This window comes from Haliotis rubra, unplaced genomic scaffold (assembly GCF_003918875.1).
Source record: "Haliotis rubra isolate DU_JTF1 unplaced genomic scaffold, ASM391887v1 Scf567, whole genome shotgun sequence".
Taxonomy (NCBI): domain Eukaryota; kingdom Metazoa; phylum Mollusca; class Gastropoda; order Lepetellida; family Haliotidae; genus Haliotis; species Haliotis rubra.
Genome location: NW_025767265.1, coordinates 216,317 through 239,475, shown reverse-complemented (window position 1 = coordinate 239,475; position 23,159 = coordinate 216,317). Strand labels below are relative to the sequence as shown.

The following is a 23,159-nucleotide window of genomic DNA, read 5'->3' as shown; positions in this document are numbered from 1 at the left end:
CTCCACACATGTAGTAACACATGTACTCCACGTATGTAGCAACACATATACTCCACACATGTAACACATATACTCTACACATGTAGTAACATATATACTCCACACATGTAGTAACACATGTACTCCACGTATGTAGCAACACATATACTCCACACATGTAACACATATACTCTACACATGTAGTAACACATATACACCACACATGTAGTAACATATATACTCCACACATGTAGTAACACATATACTCCACACATGTAGTAACACATATACTCCACACATGTCACACATATACTCCACGCATGTAGCAACACACGTACTCCACACATGTAGTAACACATATACTCCATGCATGTAGTAACACATCCCTTTAGTAACGTAACACATCCATGCAGTAACATATACTCCACACATGTAGTAATACATATACTCTACACATGTAGTAATATATATACTCTACACATGTAGTAACACATATACTCTACACATGTAGTAATATATATACTCCACACATGTAGTAACACATATACTCCACACATGTAGTAATACATATACTCCACACATGTAGTAATATATATACTCCACACATGTAGTAACACATATACTCCACACATGTAGTAATACATATACTCCACACATGTAGTAACACATATACTCTACACATTTAGTAATATATATACTCCACACATGTAGTAATACATATACTCCACACATGTAGTAACACATATACTCCACATATGTAGTAATATATATACACCACACATGTAGTAACACATATACTCCCCAAATGTAGTAACACATATACTCCACACATGTAGTAACACATGTAATCCATGCATGTAGCAACATATATACTCCACGCATGTAGCAACATATATACTCAACACATGTAGCAACACATGTACTACACACATGTAGCAACACATGTACTACACACATGTAGCAACACATATACTCCATGCATGTAGCAACATATATACTCCACGCATGTAGCAACACATATACTCCATGCATGTAGTAACATGTATACTCCATGCATGTAGTAACATATACTCTACACATGTAGTAACACATATACTCCACGCATGTAGTAACACATATACTCCATGCATGTAGTAACATATATACACCACACATGTAGTAACACATATACTCCACACATGTAGTAACACATATACTCCACACATGTAGTAACGCATATACTCCACGCATGTAGTAACATATATACTCCATGCATGTAGCAACATATATACACCACACATGTAGCAACATATATACTCCACACATGTAGTAACATATACTCCACACATGTAGTAACACATATACTCCACGCATGTAGTAACATATATACACCACACATGTAGTAACGCATATTCTCCACGCATGTAGTAACACATATACTCCATGCATGTAGTAACATATATACTCCACAAATGTAGTAACATATATACTCAATTGAATGCAATCTAAATGAGATCTTGGTGCTCAATACCATTACACAAAGATCTGAGAACGTCCCATCAGCCTTTCATCCACCCAATCAAGAGTTTCGCCTACAAACTGTAATAGAATGTCCACAGATGTTTGTTTAGGCCAAAACAAAAATATATGTACGTTTCCTATTACATGCTTTTTAAAAATAGGGTAGGTGGGTCGGGTTTTTTTGGGTTTTTTTTACTTTTTTTTTTTTTTTAAATAGCACCAGGTGGGCACCTGAGAAGGTCTTCAAGGATACCATATGACCTAGTGATAATGCCTTGTGATGAAACATTGACAGATTTTTATATCAAATCATTATTCATGTTATTTATTTGCAGGTTTTATCAGTGAGAGCCCATTATGCCAATTCGATGCATTCCATTTTAGCCCTACGTACACTGAAAAACATGAAAATATCATACTTGATTTGGATGAAAATGATGAGTTGAAATGCACTCCAGTCATGATTTTGACTTGGTTAAAAAAAGATTTAGGGTCGGGTGGATTAGGATAGAGTCGGTCGGGTTACCGGAAACAGACATATTTTGGGGGGCCTTAGTAGTGATGAGAAGTAAGATGTGTCACTGCTAAGGCCGTAACACATATACACATACCATTCACTGCAGTGTGGAGGTTATACCCCATAAAGGTTGCCATGGTTACATACCAGCGTAGGCGACTCGACGTAGTTCTCCAAACGTGTGTGGCTGAACTCCAGACTGATGACGTTGAGGAGGCGGTCACGCTTGATGTTCTCGTAGTACCGCACCCAGTCCTTCATCGTCATCTCCAGGCCCTTCTGGGTGTTGACGTCCATGACGTCCAGCATCCGTCGACTTCCTGCATCATCAACAACATCCTCCTTCAGCGTAACGAGCCATTTGTATCAGCAGGGGGAGGGGGTTGTTACACAAAAACATTTATTTGTGTAAGTGGGGTGGAGTGGTCTATCAGTTACATTAAATTACAAAAAGTTATGAAAAATAGTGTGTGGGTTCTTGAGCCCATCAGATGCTGTATTTCTAAAACAATTAAGCTTTTTCTTTAACACCTTGATTTTTTACAATCAAAGCCCAAAAGAAACCCCACACAAAAGTAATACATATACCCTAGTCCATCCTTTTGTGTGTAGAGTGAGTGAGTGAGTGAGTGAGCGACCTTCATTTAACGCTGCTTTGAATAATATTCCTGTTTTATCACAGTGTCCGCTAAGAGTGGGAGAAAAACTATCAGGGTTCTCAAAAACGTCAAGACATATCACAACTTGTCAGCATGGAAGGAAAGCCCAGAGAGATGCGGATCCTTCAACTGAACAACTTCAGTGACACCAATGAGCCACATGTGGTACTGAATAAAACCAAGGAAGTACTGGATCCTTCATGGCCTGGCAACATTACACCAGTAGGTACTGAACCATATCTCCAGGACACTCACCCACACACTGTTTAACATCGCTGACCTTGAAGTTTTCACTCGGAACCCTGAAAAAGGAAAGCTCTTCGTTGAAATTTGGTATCCCTTTCTATACATAAACGTTACACATATGCATACACATGTAAATATATTCTTACATCAACAAACTTTCATTAACCAAACATACAGCATTTATCGATAAAACCAGGTTGTAATCCAACTAAGATAGAATCAGTCACCTCATTCCAAGCCCTGTCTTGTCCTTGAAGAGTATTGGTTGCAGCAGGCCATTCTCCTGGACAAACTTCAGGGTGAATTCTGAAACATGAGCATGGACAGAGTGAAGGCTGTGTTGTGTCTTAGTAGTACAAGATATAACATTGTTACAGACGGTAGCCTACATACTGGTACATGGTATAACATTGTTACAGACTGGAGCCACACACTGGTACATGGTATAACATTGTTACAGACTGGAGCCACACACTATTCCATGGTTTAACACTGATACTGACCGGGTCCCTTCATGTATTGGACATAGTTTCCCTTGTAGGTGCTGCGCAGGAGTTTGTCCTCGATGTTGTAGTTGCGCTTTCCCTCAATCTCATCATCATCGATGTCTTCATCGGTGTAGTGCTTCCGCTCTTTCGCTCTCTGTAGTGACAAAAGTATTTCATGTTAACTGTTTGACTACATGAGTGAGTGAGGTCAAGGTGAGCTACGACAGGCCACACCATGACTCAAAGATGTTAACAAACAAGTGGAGTTGGTTGAAGTACTCCGTCCTGTAAAATCTTTATTCATTGAGTTACCTCCCTTAGCACTGGGTTGAGCTATGGTCACACAGCATCAGACAGGCAGCGGAAGTATTTTTAATTTTTTTTTTAGTAATGACTACAGTACATGCAGAGAGCACGCACACACGCACACACACACACACCTCATTGCAAAATTCCGATACTCATTAAAATTTACTGAAACATATTTTATGATATGTTGATAAAATGACACAAATGGATATTGCTTGAAACATTTTATTAAAACCTGAATGTCATGAAACAGCCTTGGAAACCTTAAACCATAAACAGCTGATCAGTTACCATATCATGCACTGTTACAGACATTTCCTTGTGCACAGACGAAATGTCCATCAGGAAAAGTCTAACTCTTTAGTTATATCAGTGACATCTGTTTAAAAAGTTTCTTTCAGACACACATTCCTCACTGGGGTGTACCTCGCTACGACTTGCAGCTCAATGATCTTTCCGCAATAAATATTCCAATTCAGAAAAACATAAAACGTAAAATTTCATGACTTTTTTTCACTCAGCAATGAAAAAGAATATTTCATTACAACACGTGCTGGTTACAACTAGATCCACCAAGAGACGAGTCAAAATAGGTCATGAATAAAACTTGTGTCACTCGTATTCCTCAGGTAGTCATAACAACCAAAAACTGCACTTTCTTCACAGACCGGCTGGTGTGAGATCCACAACAATCTTCGTCAATATGTCAAATGAACCCGTATCCAAATAAACTTTGTCCAAGGACCCATCCGTTATCACTCACAAAATATGTGTCTAATTTCACATTTCTCGTTCAAAGCATTATTCAGAAAGCGGTAAATTATTGACGTAATTACAGAAGCGCGTACAGGAAGACGTGATTCTTGAATAATACATAGACAGGAGAGGTGCTGTTATAACCCGGACGTGAGGTTTGAGTGTTCAACTATGTATTGAAGACATTAGACGTGTAAAGAACTTACTGTTTGAATAAACCTACTAGAGTCGTCACCCCCTGACCTAGCTTCAACATCGTCTGTGAAGACATCACTCTCCTCGGGGACTACAGCCGGGCCCGCGTCCTCTCCACGATTCTCCTCCACACATTTCAATGTAGCCATGCTGACGCGCTGACGATGTGAAACTGCGGTAACTATCTACCCCCAGCTGGGCCTGGGTCACACTAGGTAATGCCTTGACTATGACAAAAATACTCGACAGAACAACTGCACATCACAAGAAAAGATTCCACGGAAATACCACACAATCCACTCACGATACTAAACGTCCATATTTCAAAAGCGCTGTGGTCTTGCTCAAATCTCAAAAGCATTAAAATTTCCAATATTATTTTCATAACACCACCATTTGGAGCAATGCAAATTTTCTAGCAAAAATCTCACAAAGTTACATCAATTAAGGGTTATCAGCAAAACGGTCATTAAGAAATCAATAAATGGGTTTCACGTAAAGTTGATTACATAACCGAGACTAGCGCTAAGTCTACATAGCGCGGCGCTGAGGCGGAAACACGAGTGCAGCTAAAGGTGAAGGTCGGGTTATTACTGGAGTGCAGTGTTGCGTCCCGCGCTCTGCACTGTCAACACAATATAACGGTATTGTATAGAGACGGCCGTGTCAACGTCACCTGTGCATGCCTGTGAACAGAAATATTCTCGCTTAACTGCAGCACTCTTCAAATAACTCACGTTTGTTGGAACTACGCGAGTAAAAGTAAAATATATGTTGCAGCGTTTATTCAATATTGCTTAAAGGTATAATATTCATATTCACATACTAAGAATATAATGATTGAATAGACACCTTTCCCCAATCATTTGATACACCAGCACGAACACATCGATCTGTTGGATTCGTTAAGCATCAGTGCTCTGCAAATTTATTTCAGGTCAACAAAGGAACCTTTAAACAATAACACTCTAACATAACTGTTGCAAATTAATTGCTTACACATAAGTAATAATCTAGTCTGGAGCAGACAATCCCGTGGTTGATACAAAAAATATCAGATCGTTTCCATGAATCTTACTGAGCTCACACTCGCGGAATTACGGTTCAAAACAATATCAGCAACATTCAACACGACTTATATGTTATTTCCCCATATTTGCATATCAAACAAAAGAAGGAAAACACACTGTAATGAACCGATTAGTGTAGAAACACACAACCGCTACATGTTTCTGGTAAAATCGATTCGAGAAAGGTTCAGAGAAGCCTTATATGCGGTGATAAGATTATGCCCTTTCCGTCAAACACAGGAACAACGTTCCTGGCACACGTCCGCGTGATACTATCACCTATTACGGGTAAAACGAAATGAGCGAGTGAGTTAATATTTAACGTGACATCGGCAATATTTCAGCCATACCGTGACGAAAATAAATTAATTTACATCAATATTAAAATCAATAAAGTTAGAATGTAAAAAGCTGTGGAAAACGACATGAACGGAACAGAATATATAAAACTGTTGACACCAGATCATCCCTGGACTGACATCTTCTGAGCATCAAGTCCAGTGATAAATCTACAGATTTACAGAGATCTTTCGATAGTATTTCTGTTTTTGATCAAAGAATATTTACGTACAAAGTATGAACTGTGACTGCCTCGAAATTGATTGGCATTTTAGAAGTTGATGAATAATAAGAAAGGTACGATATTTTATGATGCCACGTTTCGGTATAGATTCTTATACCGTTGTCAAGCATGGGTGATCAACTTGTGTGTGTTTTCGGTATATCAGAAAAACACGACACCCGAAGGTATATCAGAATAGTCGTTCTTGTTTAACGGAATAACTGTTCACGGCCACGTGTCAGGTCGCACCGCATGGAACATATTGCTGTGTTTCCTCTACTCGTAGCAGATGCACAGCCAAACACTATCAATTATATCGATTTTTATTACAGTACTATTCATTTTTTTCTTTGATTTTCTATTGTTATCGGGATAACATGTTTTCTTTCAAAGACATAATGGTCGATATGGTCACGTGACACTGTAGCCACTGAAGCGGCAATATCATCGGGTCTCGTCTGCTGTGACATCTCGGACATGGCAAACAAATAGACGTGGAACTGAAAACACTTTCAAGACATTTCCTGGTCAGATTCTGTTCAAATCAAACAAATCACTAGCAGTAAAACTAGAAGACAACACAGGCCGGGGTATAGAGTGCTCAAAAGAAGTTAAGAACCAGCCGACTGATTCATTTAGCTATAGTCCATCTGTCATGGTATCACAAATGCACGAATCTGATTGTCCTTGTGTTCTTTTGAGTAGCATATTTGTATGCAGTGTAAAGTCCGAGACAAGTCTACATTAAGTCTAGATCTCCTAGTGTTCATGTCTGAGATTGTTTTGAGATTTTATTATACACGAATACAAAAAGAGAATTTTACAATAAATCTTTCAATATTTGCATTTCAGACTTCATATTCGTTCACTTTCTTTCAAAAGATCAAAATAACTGACTGACCCATAACGTATTTAGAATGATGGGTTATTAATGCTGTTCCACAGAGGACCCAGTGGAGCGAATGTACATTATCGCCCCCGAGTTTGTATCAATTTTACAACGGTATCTATTACAAAAAGTCGAAAGAAAGTCTCCTCCATTGTTCGCCCAGCCATTACTGTACAACAATACGGAGAAAAGTCATTGTTGTTTCCAGTGTGTCCAATTTACTTGGGTCTGATAGTAGTCATATCGTAGTGGGAAACCAAACGATATACATCCCGAACAGGGGCTAGCGCATGCAAAGCAAGCGCCCAGAACGAGAGCAACGTAACCGAGGCAGCAGCTGCGGATGCAGCGTAATGATTGAACAACAGCTTGAGACGTTATCCATGGAAATATGAACCTCCAGGCTCAGTGTATCACACAGTAGCTGGAAAACAGTCCATTCACAGAGCCCGGTCATACCATGGACTGATAACGACCTTTTATCATATGTTTAACACAGGCTTTAACAACTATTATTTTCCAGCCGGGGTGTTTATAACGAGCCCAACATTCGGAGCCCTCAGCGAGACGTGGGACAATCTAAGCCACCTTAGCGGGCACGTATGATTCGTCCATGGCGTCTTGTTTAGTCTGTCAAAATTAGTCCTGACAAATACATTGTGAAGTAACCATAAAACGTGATTCCAAGGTCAAGCGCCAACACGTGACTGTACTCAGCTGATCTACATGCTTACCTGAAGTATAATGAAATACCGCCAACTGTATATTTGCATATATAATGTATATCTGAAACCGGATCCTGCATTAATTTTCTGGTGAAACATGAAAATATGTTTTGAAACAAAAAATATCAGCATGTAGAAACTGACATCGATTATCCTCTGGAATAAGACTATGTCCCAAATATGCCTCTGTTAAAAAAGTATTGCAATGGTAACCGGTAGAATAACATGCCTGGTAATCTTCCAGCGACTTCCAGGCAACTTGGGTTGTATGTTCCTTAGGGAGAAAAGGAAATTCTAATGTACTGACCGGAGTAATATTGCGCTTTCGGCATGATATCCTGCGATATAAAATAAATATTATTTAATGACAGTAGTAATCTGAGCTATTTGATCAACTACACGCTCTGTCTATAAGCATGACGTGATCTGGACCAGCTACAGACTATCCAAAGAAACACTGTTCTTGCACCAACGGTACAGTAACTGATCCAGACCCTGAAGTCAATATACCTAACTTATCCCAGGCAATTCTATAATGGCTGGCAAGTCTAGACTAGCGTAGTTTCTTGACTTCTATTTACTAAATTTCATTAATATTATTTTCTTTACCAACAGTTTTTGTGTAAGATACATAGTCATTTCAGAGATTAGATGTGAGTCTTCTATTGGTTGTTGAGATTTATCAAAATAACATAAATGCCATATAAATGCCACATAAATGCCAGTGAAATTCTTGGTACAATATATGTACGGTCATATGCTTAAGCATATAGTCCGAAATGGGGATGGGCGGCGGGTCACCTAAACATTACAATCTCTAGGGGAGAGTGAAAATAAATATTACTCATATTTCGGGAGGCGAATGTAAAAAAAAAAAGAATGACTGACTGACTGAGTTTGGTTTTACGCCGCTTTTAGCAATATTCCAGCAACATCACGGCGGGGTACACCAGAAATGGGCTTCACACATTGTACCCATGTGGGGATTCGAACCCGGGTCTTCGGCGTGACGAGCCAACGCTTTGACCATTAGGCTACCCCATCGCCCCCTGTTAAATAAGATAATTTATAATAAATATAACGCGCTATCGCATTTTGTCTTTTCAGTTCTTGTAATGAAAAAAGGATACAAAGACATCGGTATGGTGATGGAAAATACGACGAGTGTAAGAGGGGGATTAGTTCGGTTCATTGCATCAAACCCCCTTGACCCAGGTCTGATCCCTAAGGATAATAAAACCAGGTTCAAACAGAACAGCGGTAGATTATTACATTTCTGATAAAACACTTTAACCTACATCCAACTTCAGAAACCACGGTGGATCACAATAAGAGAACAGATTAATGAATGATAACATACTTAGAAAACTAACAACGATACGTCATAATAACCGGGCCAGGAAAATACTGTTCCACACAAACCTATGTTGTAAAACTACCAGCGAAGGGAGACAACTGAGTGCTATTACTCCCGTCCTGTCCTGCAACACGCTATGAGGAGACGGTGTACCGCTATCAATGTGCCTGAATGGCTCTGCTACACTGCAAGAGACGGTCAGTTCAAGAATCTCCTCAACTCAATAACATTTCGTTTGAATATCAATTATCCGCTATTGCTATCCTCCGAGTCAACTGGGGCTACAAAAGCGGACCCATAGTGGCCCCAAGGTACAAAATGTCACTCAATCCATTTAATACTTACTTGTGAGATGGTGAACGTATGCATCAATGTTTCTTGGTGAATAAAAATAAAACACAATATAAATGGTTTTTCAACAGTGATGTATTTGAAACGTTTGTAATATTTTGTTAAATCCAATTTTCAAGTATATATTCTTTTGTCAGTAATATGGTGAAAACAGATTTGAAAAATGGACATGAATTCAGAAAACGGTATTTATGGTTCGCGGATTCGGGCATCTCAAAAGGAATTAAACTTATCAGCAATTAATGTTTGCAGCCTGCCAGCTACGACTATTCAGAAGACAACATAACTTGTGTTAAGTTTCAAGCTACAAACACTCTTTCCACTAAATTTGTAATAAAAAAGAAATTAAACTTTAGGAGCATAAAAACCTTAGTGCGTCATCTTTGGACTACGTGGAGGCAGATAACAGCATAACACAATAGCAGGCTATATCATCTCAGCCCTCAACATGTATTGGTAGAAAGTGGTATATAACACAATAGCACACCATATCATCAATTATCTGATTTAACGTTGATTAAAGCCATACAATTCCACGTAAATGTGTGTCGTGTAGGTGCAGCCATACTGTATGCATTGGCGCAGCTGAATATGTTATGCTGTTACTGTAACAGTTACTGATTACATTAATTTAGGCCAGTGTTAAAACTATCTGCAAATTTCTCCGTGTGTGACTGTGCAAGTCGTTGTTGCCCGTGTCCTGACTGATCGAGTGAGTGAACGAGCTTTAACGCCGTTTCTGAACAGAGAATTGTGTTGCCATCCCCTCGCTTGTTACCACAACCATATATCACTGCCACGTCTACCACAGCGTGTGCGACACCTATCCGTCACAAACATGTGTTTAACATGCATACAGTGACAGTTATTGACTCAACTGATATACTTCATATTTCATCCAGTATTGTGCAGAAAACACCGCCATCTTACATTTCTGCGCCACACTCGCTCGGCAGCACCGTCCACACTAGTGTCCGTACACCCGGTATTCCGGATATATCCTAATCCGGGCGAATTCAAGAGGTACGGGTTAACGGGTTTCACATACATTCAAGATTTCATATGAAGACATGTCCTCTGAGATAAAGTAGGGTTGGAATCCCGGCACTCCCAGTGCGACCATTGTACTCCGGGACCAATTAGGTCCTGACAGACGTGCATGTGTTCTGGTTGTGGAATTGAGTTGTCATGGTGATATTGTCACAGTGGGTCACTGAGCCCGATCCACTGACCGCCACTCATACATTCCCGCCACATCACAGCGGGGGACACCCGGAATGGGCTGCATGCATTGATGTGAGGAATCGAACCCTACAGGCCGTGGGGAAACTCCTAAACCATTGCATTACCCCACGGTAGGTTCTGAGTGAAACATATTTTGATTTCGTGCTCGTTTTGTGCTTTTTGAGCCGTGATCTCTCTGTTGCCACACTGAACAAGTTGATCGTGTATGTTCGGGAGCAGGTTATGTTGCTGGTCGTCCGCGTGCTGTATATATACTCCTCCATGTGCGTACAACGTGATCACGTCAAACATCAACCTTAATTCTACCAGTAAAATATAATTCCACAATAAAACTTTGTCCCAGAATATTTAATATCCTATTTGATAGTGCTTACCTACAAAATGCCAATCAAAATCTGAATGAATCCCAGAATAATGCTTAGTTTCCTGGAGCGGGGACAATAAAAGCCTTCCCAAGTCAATCAAGAGTTGAATTAATGTTTTCATGTATTCTCTTTGAGAAAGATTAATGTGTTCCTAATAGAAGACGTGTTTCACACCTAGAGATGACACAATGTGAACATATATAATTCATAGATGTACAGTATATCAGATACAAGAAATGGGGACAAGATTGACTAGCAACCATTTTTTTAATGAATTTTTCAATGTGGTTCCGACAGAGATACAGCACGTATCCAATCGTGGCACTGGAACAGAATAAGATATTTATTCCAAACATGTCCTTTTTAGTATTATAGCCCCTTAAATGCAATATAAGAGAGTGAGTGTGGTTTTACGCCGCCTTTAGCAATAATCAAGCAATATTATGGCTGGTTGGTGGCGGCGAAGCACGTGTTCCCGTAGGCGGATAGCCTGACGTCGGTGACGTCGGTGTGTTGTACGCCGCTTTCAGCAACACTTCAGCCAATCACAGCAGATACCGAACGAGGCACATAAATATACACGAGGTAACGTAGCGGGAACGACTTTTATCAAAACAGACACAAATGCCATGCCTTTTTGCTCCAAACCCTTTGCATTATGTTCCCAGAATATGTGATAGTGTTTTTTTCAGATGCGTTAGTGTTAGTGGTGGTTCGATTAATTGAAATAATCGAAGATTGGTCGTAGTGACTAAACGACCAAGCAATCGATCATAATTTCTCATAATCGAACACAAACAATTCTGGAACACTTGTTTTCATTAACAATATTTTTCACATGGTTGGTTTTGTCTGCTACATTTTGTAAGCACTACAAGCTCGTTTCAAGTCATGATTGAATTTATCTTAAAGACTCCAAAGAAATTTATGTTCCTAACATACTAGTCATCCTTTAAAGATGTGAAATTTTGCCAAAACCCCCCAGAAGAACTACATTTTTCCCCCCTTATTTTAATGTGCATTAACAAATTTAATAAATGACGCTAACCAATTATTTTCGATGATTGATCGGTGGTAATGAACCAATCATCAATTATGAGATTTTAACCAATTCCCAACACTATAGTTAGTGTCAATGTAATATACATGCACTAATATTTTGGCACTACCTAATAAATGGCACGGTTTACTCACGCATTGTGTTTATATGCTAATCCTTGGTTACTTTATCGTTGTTTTAATGTTGAGGAATAGGGTAAAGATATAACACTTCTCGTATGTTGGGTAAGTCTTTGTTTAAACAAGAATAAGAGAAATAACATGCATTCCCGGAAGTGGTATTTACTGTATTATCACACACTCAGCAACACAAGACTAGCAAAACAACACTAAATAAATAAATAAAGAAAGAAAGAAAGAAATACCGTTCAGGATAATATTAGAAGTCCACGTGATCTCCCTAGGTATTCCACGCCTCGTCCGCCCGTCAAGGGTGGTGCCCGTCCCATGCAGTATGACATTTTTTCCCGACTATGCAAATCTCACCTCGCATAGTCTTTAAGACGTCTTCTCCTTGCAATGAGTGCACCCTATTATATTAGCAGTCACTACTTTCCAGGCACTGAATATGTATCAGCTGGAGGACATATGCAGGTTTTCTCGAAGTCAAACATTTACACTGAATGAATTATAGGCAAGGGTGACAATGCTGCACACGACTACAGTAGTACAGTTTATTTTGTTAAGAATTTTGATTACAGAGCAATGGAAACACAAACTGATACACGAAGATAGGTGATGTGAAACGTACACTTCGTTGATCAACTTGATAGACTGCATCCCACTTAATGCCTTAGTACTTCATCCCTTCCGATACCATGTGAAAGGTGATTTGTTAAGGGTAGACTACTTGCACAGAACAGACATTAACGTCAACGAACGTAAGCTGATAATAAAAGCGATGTAAATTTTCATACTATGTCAGTCGAATTAATGGGAAGTCATAATAAATAAATTACTAACGTAATTATAATGCCAGCGGGTTCTTAAATCAACCTAATAGGTGCAAAACTGAATATTTTACACGCTTACGGTTCTAATCCGTATTGATTTGTCCTTCTTTCGATTTAAATTGATATACCCACAAATAATTTAATCCGGCCTGACAGCTGTGACGCGGAAGCAGAACGCTGCACTGAGGGGTCAGTGCAGTCGGCTCACTACGTCTAACGTCATACTACGACAGAAATACCAAGTATATAGCAAGTCGGCTATTACACGAGGTAAACAATTCCAAATGAGTGAGTCTGGCTTTACGCCGCAATTAGCAATATTCCAGCAATATCACGCCGGGGGACACCAGAAATGAGCTTCATACATTACAGATACCCCTGTTGGAAATCGAACCCTGGTTTGGGGGGACCAGTGAAAGCTCTTACCACTTGGCTACCCTACCAAAGTACAGGACACTTTCTCAATATGTTTCATTGCCCCAATTTCCTGATTTGTTTAATATTTAAAGCAGACCCGGAAGCGACAATTGAGACCAGTGCTGTAACGATCCGGGACATGATCCGTACCTCCACTTTCAACACAATACAACAAAACCTTCTTCCGAAAGTCAGTTTTTCGGTTTCCATTTTACTTCCGTTTTTTAAACAGAATGAATGCATTTTGTAGTGACCACAACACAATCGCGTTCTGAAAAAGGCATTTTGTAACGTAGCACAATTGTGTAAATCGCAAAAATAGTACATACTGAACTGGGCCTAGTAGAAAACCAAACCCAAACACAACATGGAATGTGGCTGTCTCTATCTTAAACCTGCTGAAGGAGAATGTGTTTGATAAAAAAATATAAAGAGTACTGGAAACAGTTCAATAGCATCGATATTTACACTAAAAAGAAATATACAATGGATGTCTTGAAATCAGGATGTGTTGGTCCTAACAGTGTTGAGAGAATGCGTATTGGAACTGTCAGAAATAGAGTTGTCTCTAAATCCCCTCCATCCCCCAAATGCCCCCTGTACAACGGCCTAACCTAATCAGTATACAGGAAATAGTCCCTTATCGCTCGACCATGTCAAAACAGCCCAGGTGTTGGAACAAAAAATCCCCGTTGAATAAAAATACATGCCCTGTCGCCGCTCTTAAATATTCCTGATTATTTCTATACTTTAGTATTAATTCAACAACTATTGGGTGGATGTAGGGTATCTGATCCAGGCTCGTCAAGGTGTGTTCGTTGAACCTCGTCAGCCGACAAGTAGTAGTTGTTACGACAATAGCACAACCAGACATATGGGGTTACAGTGTAGGGCACAGTCAGCTATATTTGTCGGCAATTTCACGGCAGGGGGTGATACCAATGGGCTTAACACACTGAACCCCATCCGTGACCACTCGCCTCCGTCCGGGACAAACCTTAATTTTTCCTGTAGGTTACAGAAAAGCGCTAGCTGTGATGACAGCCTTTATGTATACATGTCGGGAACCCTTGTCCTCGGCGTGACAAGCGAACTCTTCATCACACCAATGCACTACTATTTTAATCATAATAATTAAGAATCACTTGCCATTCCATAACTTTGTTATATAACAAAGCGAGTGTTGTGTAGGGAGAACGGATTCCGCGTCCTGGGTGGATTTCAAAGCTAATTGTAAATTAAGGCACGTGAAGGGCGTTGACTGAACAGCACACTGAATACACGAACGAAGGACTGCACCAGATTTTTACATGTTTGGAAACAAACACTCCATTTCCCATACTTATTCAACAGCGAGAAATATTCTTTATATGTATTATCACACCAGAAATATATTATCTGAAATATTCTCAAAATATATTATCATGCCAAACGTTCGTCAGGGCGAAGGGACAAAGAATAGCCCAGAACGTTGTGTATACAATAAAGAAGAAGTTGACATCCATAATATTTTGTCTTATACTTGAATACCAACTTCTATATACCCCTCAAGAAACTCGTCAGAAATCTACATGGAGATGCTTTATCAACGTATTGGCGACGTTTACCCAACAAAAGACAAAATGCCCCGCCGCTAATATGCTATTCATCACCCGTGGTAAGAGATTTGAAATTAGAAGAATAATGTAAATAACATTTGGATCATCCAATTCGTTTCCCATTTCTGTCTGGACAAGCACCACGACCAGCCCAGCTTCGTTTAAGAAATCAAAATATAAAACTCAGGCGCCTGTGATTCATGTTAATCGTTTTACGGCCTCTGATCGTTTGGTCATTTCAGACCCAATATTGCTAATACTCCAAACGTGATTGTTTTAAGAAGCAGTTACTATTTGTCGAGGTGCCGCCCCCAATCGACCAACGCACATGTTCGCCTTATCTGAAGTCCGTTCCTCAAACAACGACTCATCACGTGACCTCGTTTCTCACTCGAACGTCCATTGTGCCGGGGTGTCATATAACCTAATGCATTACTCATGGTAGGGGCTCGATAACGCCAGCTACAACCCTGACCTTGGATACGGTACTATGGGAAGAAAGAGCGACAGATGCAAGAAAGTTTGTCATAATAGCCTGTGTCAAGTCCGGTGCCAGCAGTCCAGGCATGGTCGCGTTCTCGTCACAATCATTTCCTGACCGGTATTATAATCAAACGCTTCGTTAAGGGAGAAAAACGACATTTACAAGTCACGCCTGGTTGAGTTCAGTTCGGGGGATATCTCTTTTTTCCTGTCGATAAATATAATTGCTTTTAACCTGGGTACTTTTTCCAGATAAACATTTGCTGGGAGAATATCCGAGGCATAAATCAACAAGCCTGTCTAGCACGGCCTTCCTATCATATTTATACTATGAATTGTGAATCGTGAAACAACGCATTAGTTTTACTAATGTATTGAAGCCGTCACAGCTACTGCATCTCAGCTATGCTGCGATAAACTCCCAATATTTTCTGACTTTAAGATGCGGATTTGACTCAAATTCAGTACCACAAGACATACATACTGTAAGCAATTCTGTCTGAATTCGAGCAAATATTTAGTCCGCCAAATAGTGTTATGTACTTCGAAAAAATAGAAAGAAGAATTGTATTGGGAAGACCTCAATCACTTATTTCCGAACGGCAATGGGTATAGACGGCTAGAGCTGTGAAAAGCTGGTGTTTAAAGATTTGATGCATTCCTACACCATTTCAAACAAAGATGTATCGACATTGAGAATCAAGTAAACAACGAAAATATCAAATGTCGTTCAAAGCTGGAATAGTTTTCTTCCAATATTACACTTGCATTAGATTAATTGATGTTAAAATCGACAGAATGAATATTGTAAAATTCCTCGGATCAATTCAGTCTTCTAGTCAAAACGGGCAGATATCACAAACTACCAAGACATGAAGGGTTATGCCCATTGTGTATTATCCCAATTGTTGAGGATGAATTCCACTTTTGTTTAGTGTGCGCTCCAGTCTTAATCCACATTATTATCATATGTTCCAAACTCCAAACTCCAGTACTCTAAATGTTCTCTTATTGTTTTCCAGTACTCCCATATTGAAAACATAAGGAGTACTACTCCTGATCATGAAAAAACTATCTGGAGCCCTGCTGTCAATGTATAATTTAGTCATGTTTGTTGTCAGCGACCCTGCCAGCCAGTAGTTATCATGCCCTGTCTGTATAATGGCAGGTGGGCGGAGGCCTCTGTACGTGAATAAAAACTCAAACCCAAGCTAGAGCTGAGAAGTGAATAAATATAGGCGATTGAAGCTGATAAAAGGGATAAGTAAAGGCGATTGAAGCAGAGAAAGGGATAAGTAAAGGCGATTGAAGCAGAGAAAGGGATAAGTAAAGGCATTGAAGCAGAGAAAGGGATAAGTAAAGGCGATTGAAGCTGAAAAAGGGATAAGATAAGGCGATTGAAGCTGAGAAAGGGATAAGTAAAGGCGATTGAAGCTGAGAAAGGGATAAGTAAAGGCGATTGAAGCTGATAAAAGGGATAAGTAAAGGCGATTGAAGCAGAGAAAGGGATAAGTAAAGGCATTGAAGCAGAGAAAGGGATAAGTAAAGGCGATTGAAGCTGAGAAAGGGATAAGTAAAGGCGATTGAAGCTGAGTAAGGGATAAGATAAGGCGATTGAAGCTGAGAAAGGGATAGGTAAAGGTCGGCTGATCACGATGCCGTGGGAATGAAAACGGAATGTAGACCATTGTTTGGTTACACGCATCCGGTGTTCATAATTATTGATGACGAATCGTGAAATTTAATTGTGGCCTAAAAATAAGTAATTCGTTCGCATACACAAAATGTATATAGAGTAATTAGACATATATATATCATGGAACATATCTCCACTCCAAGCATTAGGCTTCAGCATTCACACCAATGTGTTCCCTAGTGTATGTATATTTACTACTATATATGTGTATAAAACAGCTATACAGTAATTAAGCATACGACTTTATGGATAACGACTTTGTATCTACCGCATAGAGCGGCGACGTTATGATGTAGACTGACCGCTATCAAGCTAGAAGTCTGACGACGGTGTAAGACTCGACACCGACACGTCGCTCTACACAAGACGATGTTAACCATGAAGTCGCATACTTCATGTTTGACTCACCAACTTCTACAGTGAGTGAGTGAGTGAGTGAGTATTGTTTTACGCCGCTTCTAGCAATATTCCAGCAACATTACGACCGGGGGACACCAGAAATGGGCTTCACATATTGTATCCCTGTTGGGAATGGAATCCGGACCTTCCGTGTGACGAGCAAACGCTTTAACCACTAGGCTACCCCCCACCCACAACTTCTAGAATGCTGATCAAACATCTATTCTGTATTGAACATGTCGACGTGTTAAGAGATTCCAAGAGCGTGTGAATTAATTGAAACGTCAAAATTACACTTCATTAAACGGTAAAACCAGTTTCAAGTTTTTAAAATATGTTATTACCAATATTCATCTGACACAATGAGTTGTCTTTTCCACGTTTCCAACATCCTCAAAGTTGATGGAGGGATAAGGCAACCATTACAACAATTAAGACACTTTCAAATTCTAGTGAACAGGAAAAAAATGTGTTTGCCTGGAATTCAATCATCCATAACATCATTTCCGTGTGGCGCTGAGGAGACCCGGCGGGACCATGCCCTGGTACCTTATACCCATGGGAAACTGGCAGTCGCCATCTACACGTACTTACCTCTCTCGCATAGTCACAGCCGCCTGACGGGATTTCAGTGAGACTTCTGGGAGTGTGAAACCTTCCCTTTCTTCGTGGTGTGCGGCCATAGTGGTTCAGTAGGTACCCGGACTGTAGCACAATATTTCACACTCAAAACGAAAAATAGATTCTTGGGATCTTCATGTATCTGTGCACATGAGAAACACTGTTCACAGGCTGTTTCAGTGTACGATTGGGTTTCCATTGTAATATCGCTGACATTTTCATTCACGGCAACCTCTACAGCATGTGCTATCTTAAAGATATGAGAGTAAACACATCCCCTTCGTTGCCGTAAAGCGGAGACATTTTTGTTAAAGACTGAATATTTAGTACACAGCATTGGTGTTTTTGAGAAAGGGTGAAATATTCATGAGTAAGAGTAGTAAGAGTCTTGCTTCGGGAGCAACGTAAAATGAAAGGGAGATTACTCCCAACGCCAGCTAGGTCGCAAGCTTCGAACACACCTTGATCAGTTTGGAAGTGTATGGAGATTACAAACTGCCGCAAAGCCAAGTCTATGGTATTCCGGTTCAAAATCCAATCATTTCCATAGCATTCGTAGAGCTTTAACATCATTTGACTTGTTGTCAGAAGGAAGAACGAACCGAATTTTTCATTAACCGAATAAAAAATACGAAAGAAAAGGAAAAGGTTGAGTAGGGCCTAATTTTTTTTGTGTGTGGTTCCGATTACCCGACCGACCCTTGAATTCTGGTGCCGACCCTATCTTTTTTAAGTGGACTGAATAAAATAAGCTTTCAGATTCCATTGTTATTTCCCGGCACCGACAGATATCCATCATTCTGATAGAGAAAGTCGACATGTGGGCTGCAAGCTTGATTGAATAAACAAGTACACATTGATACATGTGTTATTAGTTTGTACTTTCCTTCTAAAAAATATATCTAAAAAACTAAAAAATTCCTACCTACCTACCCTATATTTTATAGAGGTGTAATCGGAACCACAATATTTTTTTGTATTTGGCCTGTATGGATTTGCCCAAACCTTCAGTGAAAACCTATCCCGAGGGCTAACACAAAGCATACATTGTGAGGTCTCTAAATGCAGATACTCCTCGGTCCAGTAGACGCTGAACTCCAGATTTTTTTATTTTCAACTTACATTTCAAGACAAAAGCATAAACACTGAAACATGGGACAGGTAGATTATCAAACATTCCTTAGAAAACGAGTAGCCTAGGAAACTTGTTAAACATGTCACTTGCTCTGAGCTACATATTGTTCAGACTGTTCTAACTGTGAAACCATTTCGCTCAACTTGTTCACGGAAAATATGTGACGCCTACATTTTGTTCAAACTATTCTCCAAACTGTGAAACCAACATTCAATTTAATTTGTTCTCGGAGAAATTGTGAAACCTACAATCTGGTCAATCCCTCTGCTATCCCATCACCCAATCCAACACCTTTCTGATGTTTAAATATCATGTATGAACACTTACAGCCTGAGAAACGGCAACATTGCGTGTGACTACTGGGGTTGTTGGAACAATATTTTATATCTTTATACAATTCCTCTCTCACTGCCACACAACACCAATACCACAGCCCCCAAACCCAATCCCCCTGGTCACTTGTTTTGGTTGCGGTTCTAACACGTATTAATCACGTGGGACTAGAAACCAAATCGCACACGCTGTAACAAGGAATGAGGACAGATGTTAAAACATGTCCATGCAGTCAGGGCCCTACGACGACCGCGACATCACGATGCAAATCAAACATCGTCGCATGTCTACAGTGACTGCTAACTAATCGATTGGTCTGCAGGTTTGTGGGGACTTTAACCGCAAATCTGCCCAGAACAATACGCATATGTGCAATTAACAAGCCTTCGGGATGTATAATATATTCCCATCTCGTTCACAGTATTCATGTCCGCGGAGGAGCAGAACCACAGATAGCCACACAAGCTCTCTCAATTAACCTCATATAAAATCTACAAGGCCAGTTGTCATATTTCCATGTGTAGGGTCGCATGGCTCCCCGTGACAGATGGTGTGGGCTAACAGCACGTGCACATCACAGCAGTGAGTATGGTTGGAGGGAATACCGATATATGGTATCATTAACTAACTGATATCAAAATCGAACAAGCAGCATCTCCGGGGGAATACGATCAATAAGCGATCACGCATTGCTGGTACCGATGTGAGGCCTCTTATTTCAACCCATGAAGACAATCTATATGACCAGGATGAGCAGCGTGCTTACCGCAATACATACACGGGGGTCGGTGTGCTAGAGGGCACTGTATTTAAAACAATATTAACTGTACCTGAATATAATAAAACAAAAGGTAGATAACGTAAGCCATGGCAACATTAGGAGGACATGCTGTGTATCACGGTGTGGTTGCAGATACGTGGAATGTCGTCAACGACGCAGCTGGGAGGCACGACTTCAAACACGCAACTATATCCTTACCAATACTGTTTGTAGTTTACTCAACATAAGGCCTGAAGCGCTGTGTGTCTGAAGTAACCAGCTGAAGAAATATAACATTGATAATCTCACAAGCTCTCCTAAAAATACCAAAGTCACAGTTTTGAATATATCATGGCATGACAGAAAGAACAGTCCTAAGGCTTTAAAATAAATAGTATTTTACGTTTTGGTCATACTGGTGGTTTTGACATAGCTGTTTTGTTTTTAGCCGTTATCAACAACGTCGGTGGGGAGGAAAACTATCATGGTCTGCATCGCAAGCCATGTCTATTGAATCCACCAGGTCGACTAAAAACGTAACTCTTAAAAGGTCCCAATTTTCTCAGATATGAACTACAGCATTCTGCCTCGGGAGGAGGGGAGGAACGCTCGTGACCTCATTCTACTGTGAACCTCCCAATCAAGCACGACTTGCTTACACACAAAATACATTTCTCAACTATTGAAATCTGACAAACACGGGTCACACACAGTTAGTCCTGTCGAGAAACATACGCACGAAGTAGCATAAGTAGCATATCTTGTTTAATTTCGCGTATGTCAATTTTATCACTTGAATGACCGATATATCGATGATTTGCTGCCGGAGCGACCCGTGCTGGAGCTCCACACACGGGCAGGCTGATACACCGCCAACATTCACGGAGACTGTCGGAACGGGACTCATAATAATCAGATGTATTATTGTTTGATAGACGTTTCAGGGAAGTCGACGCATGACGAAACGGAAAAACAAGTAACAACTCATAATACGTTAAATATAACACCATGACATCGTTAACACGGCGTACAATGAAACCCGCTACTTTGTTACATTAAAGTGCGTTTAATTTAAGTCACATCGGCCGTTTTTACCTATAAATTGTGTCCACCTTGACACACTTAATGTCTTCATGTTTACTACAGATTAAGAAAAAAAAACTTCTGAGAAGAAATACAATCAAATGAAAAAGAAATCAATGTATACGTGTCCAGTTCAACACTATTAACAATAGAAGCCATATGCATTTTCATTATGAAAATATCACCTCACAGGTCCACACCGAAATCATATTTACTTAGACAATTTCGAAAAACCTTTACAAACAGTCATCAGATTAAGTACTTAAATATTGCAAAGACTGTTTTGAAAACCAGCTATCCAATGCATTGATACTTGCCATCGTTTCATAAAGAAATGGTTGACCTTCCCCGATAGAGTTTCACTCAATAGATCGGGAACGCTCGACAATGAAGCCAGGCGGGGTGCCTGACACGCTCCCTGACTTAGGGACAGCGTAGCTATGACTCAAGTATGTAGGCGAATATTCACTGGACACATTAATATTATCTACTGAAGAAAAGGGAAGCAAGCGACCTATGTCTGTTGCGTTTCTCAGCGAGCTGACGTCGCTGACTGGTTAAATATAAATGATTTACAATAACATGGGAAGTCAGGCCGCTTGTGTCTATACAGTGAAATTCTGACGTCGGCAATTTAATTAAATGACGAATGAATTCTACGGTCTCCCGCCTAATGATAGGTAATGTGTTGTATAAGACCAGGCAAGGTCAGCTACTATCCACAAGAGGCAATGCGTCATGGCTGGCCGTTCAATGACCTGCCGATTGTTACGCACAGTGCATCATTACCCGTGGAATGGCGGGACAGAACAAAGTCAACTTCCTCTACCCTTCCACATACTGTAATCTCCCTGCATGTGTATACCAAAGGGGGCTTCACTTCATATCTACATACATCCGATGTATACACACTTTTATCCTCCATAGAGCTAGCATGACCAGAGACCATATACCCCCCCTCTCTCTCTCTATATATATGGTCTCTGGTATGGCTTTGCAAAGGATATTCGTCATTATTTTCGTGACAATTGTTCGTTTCTCATTGGCATGTTTCTATATCATTACCTAATTGGAAACGAAATGTTAAGTACAGTTTGTACGATATTCCCAACGTCCAAGCATATGAACAATCTGATAACCCATTAACTGTAAACTCGTTGCCTATTAATATCGAAGGGTTTCAAAAGATTCATGTCGAGGTCCCGATGTAAACAAAATTAAAACCGTCATTACATGTTTCCACACAATATTTCACTGTTATACTAAGTAAAGCGAACGAGTACTTCTAGAGACCTGAACGGGGCTTTATGTAATGTACCTACAGGAGTTGGTAAGAGAGACGTGCTCTGCTTCACGCGCTTCACTACGCAAGTGTTGACAAATGACCTAATGGCAGCCAAAAAAATGGA

The 23,159-nt window shown here is 40.1% G+C and overlaps 1 protein-coding gene across 6 annotated transcripts in view; it reads right to left on the bottom strand.

Moving 5' to 3' along the window:
• Positions 1-23,159, bottom strand: part of LOC124254173 (lysine-specific demethylase 2A-like) — a 44,982-nt gene that overhangs the window by 15,046 nt on the left and 6,777 nt on the right. For 2 of the 6 annotated variants that reach the window (XR_006892409.1, XM_046688043.1), the window contains exons 2-6: positions 18,413-18,523; positions 3,405-3,543; positions 3,129-3,207; positions 2,911-2,957; positions 2,144-2,316 (exon numbers count right to left, since the gene is read on the bottom strand). Coding sequence is in view for 5 of the 6 variants with exons in the window: in XM_046688043.1 (XP_046543999.1) it covers positions 2,144-2,316; positions 2,911-2,957; positions 3,129-3,207; positions 3,405-3,543; positions 18,413-18,523 (549 nt within the window). In the remaining variant the exon portion in view is untranslated. Of the gene's footprint in view, positions 1-2,143; positions 2,317-2,910; positions 2,958-3,128; positions 3,208-3,404; positions 3,544-3,989; positions 4,196-4,660; positions 4,979-18,412; positions 18,524-23,159 lie in introns of those variants that run through there. The other 4 variants (XM_046688048.1, XM_046688047.1, XM_046688044.1 and 1 more) reach the window with 3 other exon arrangements.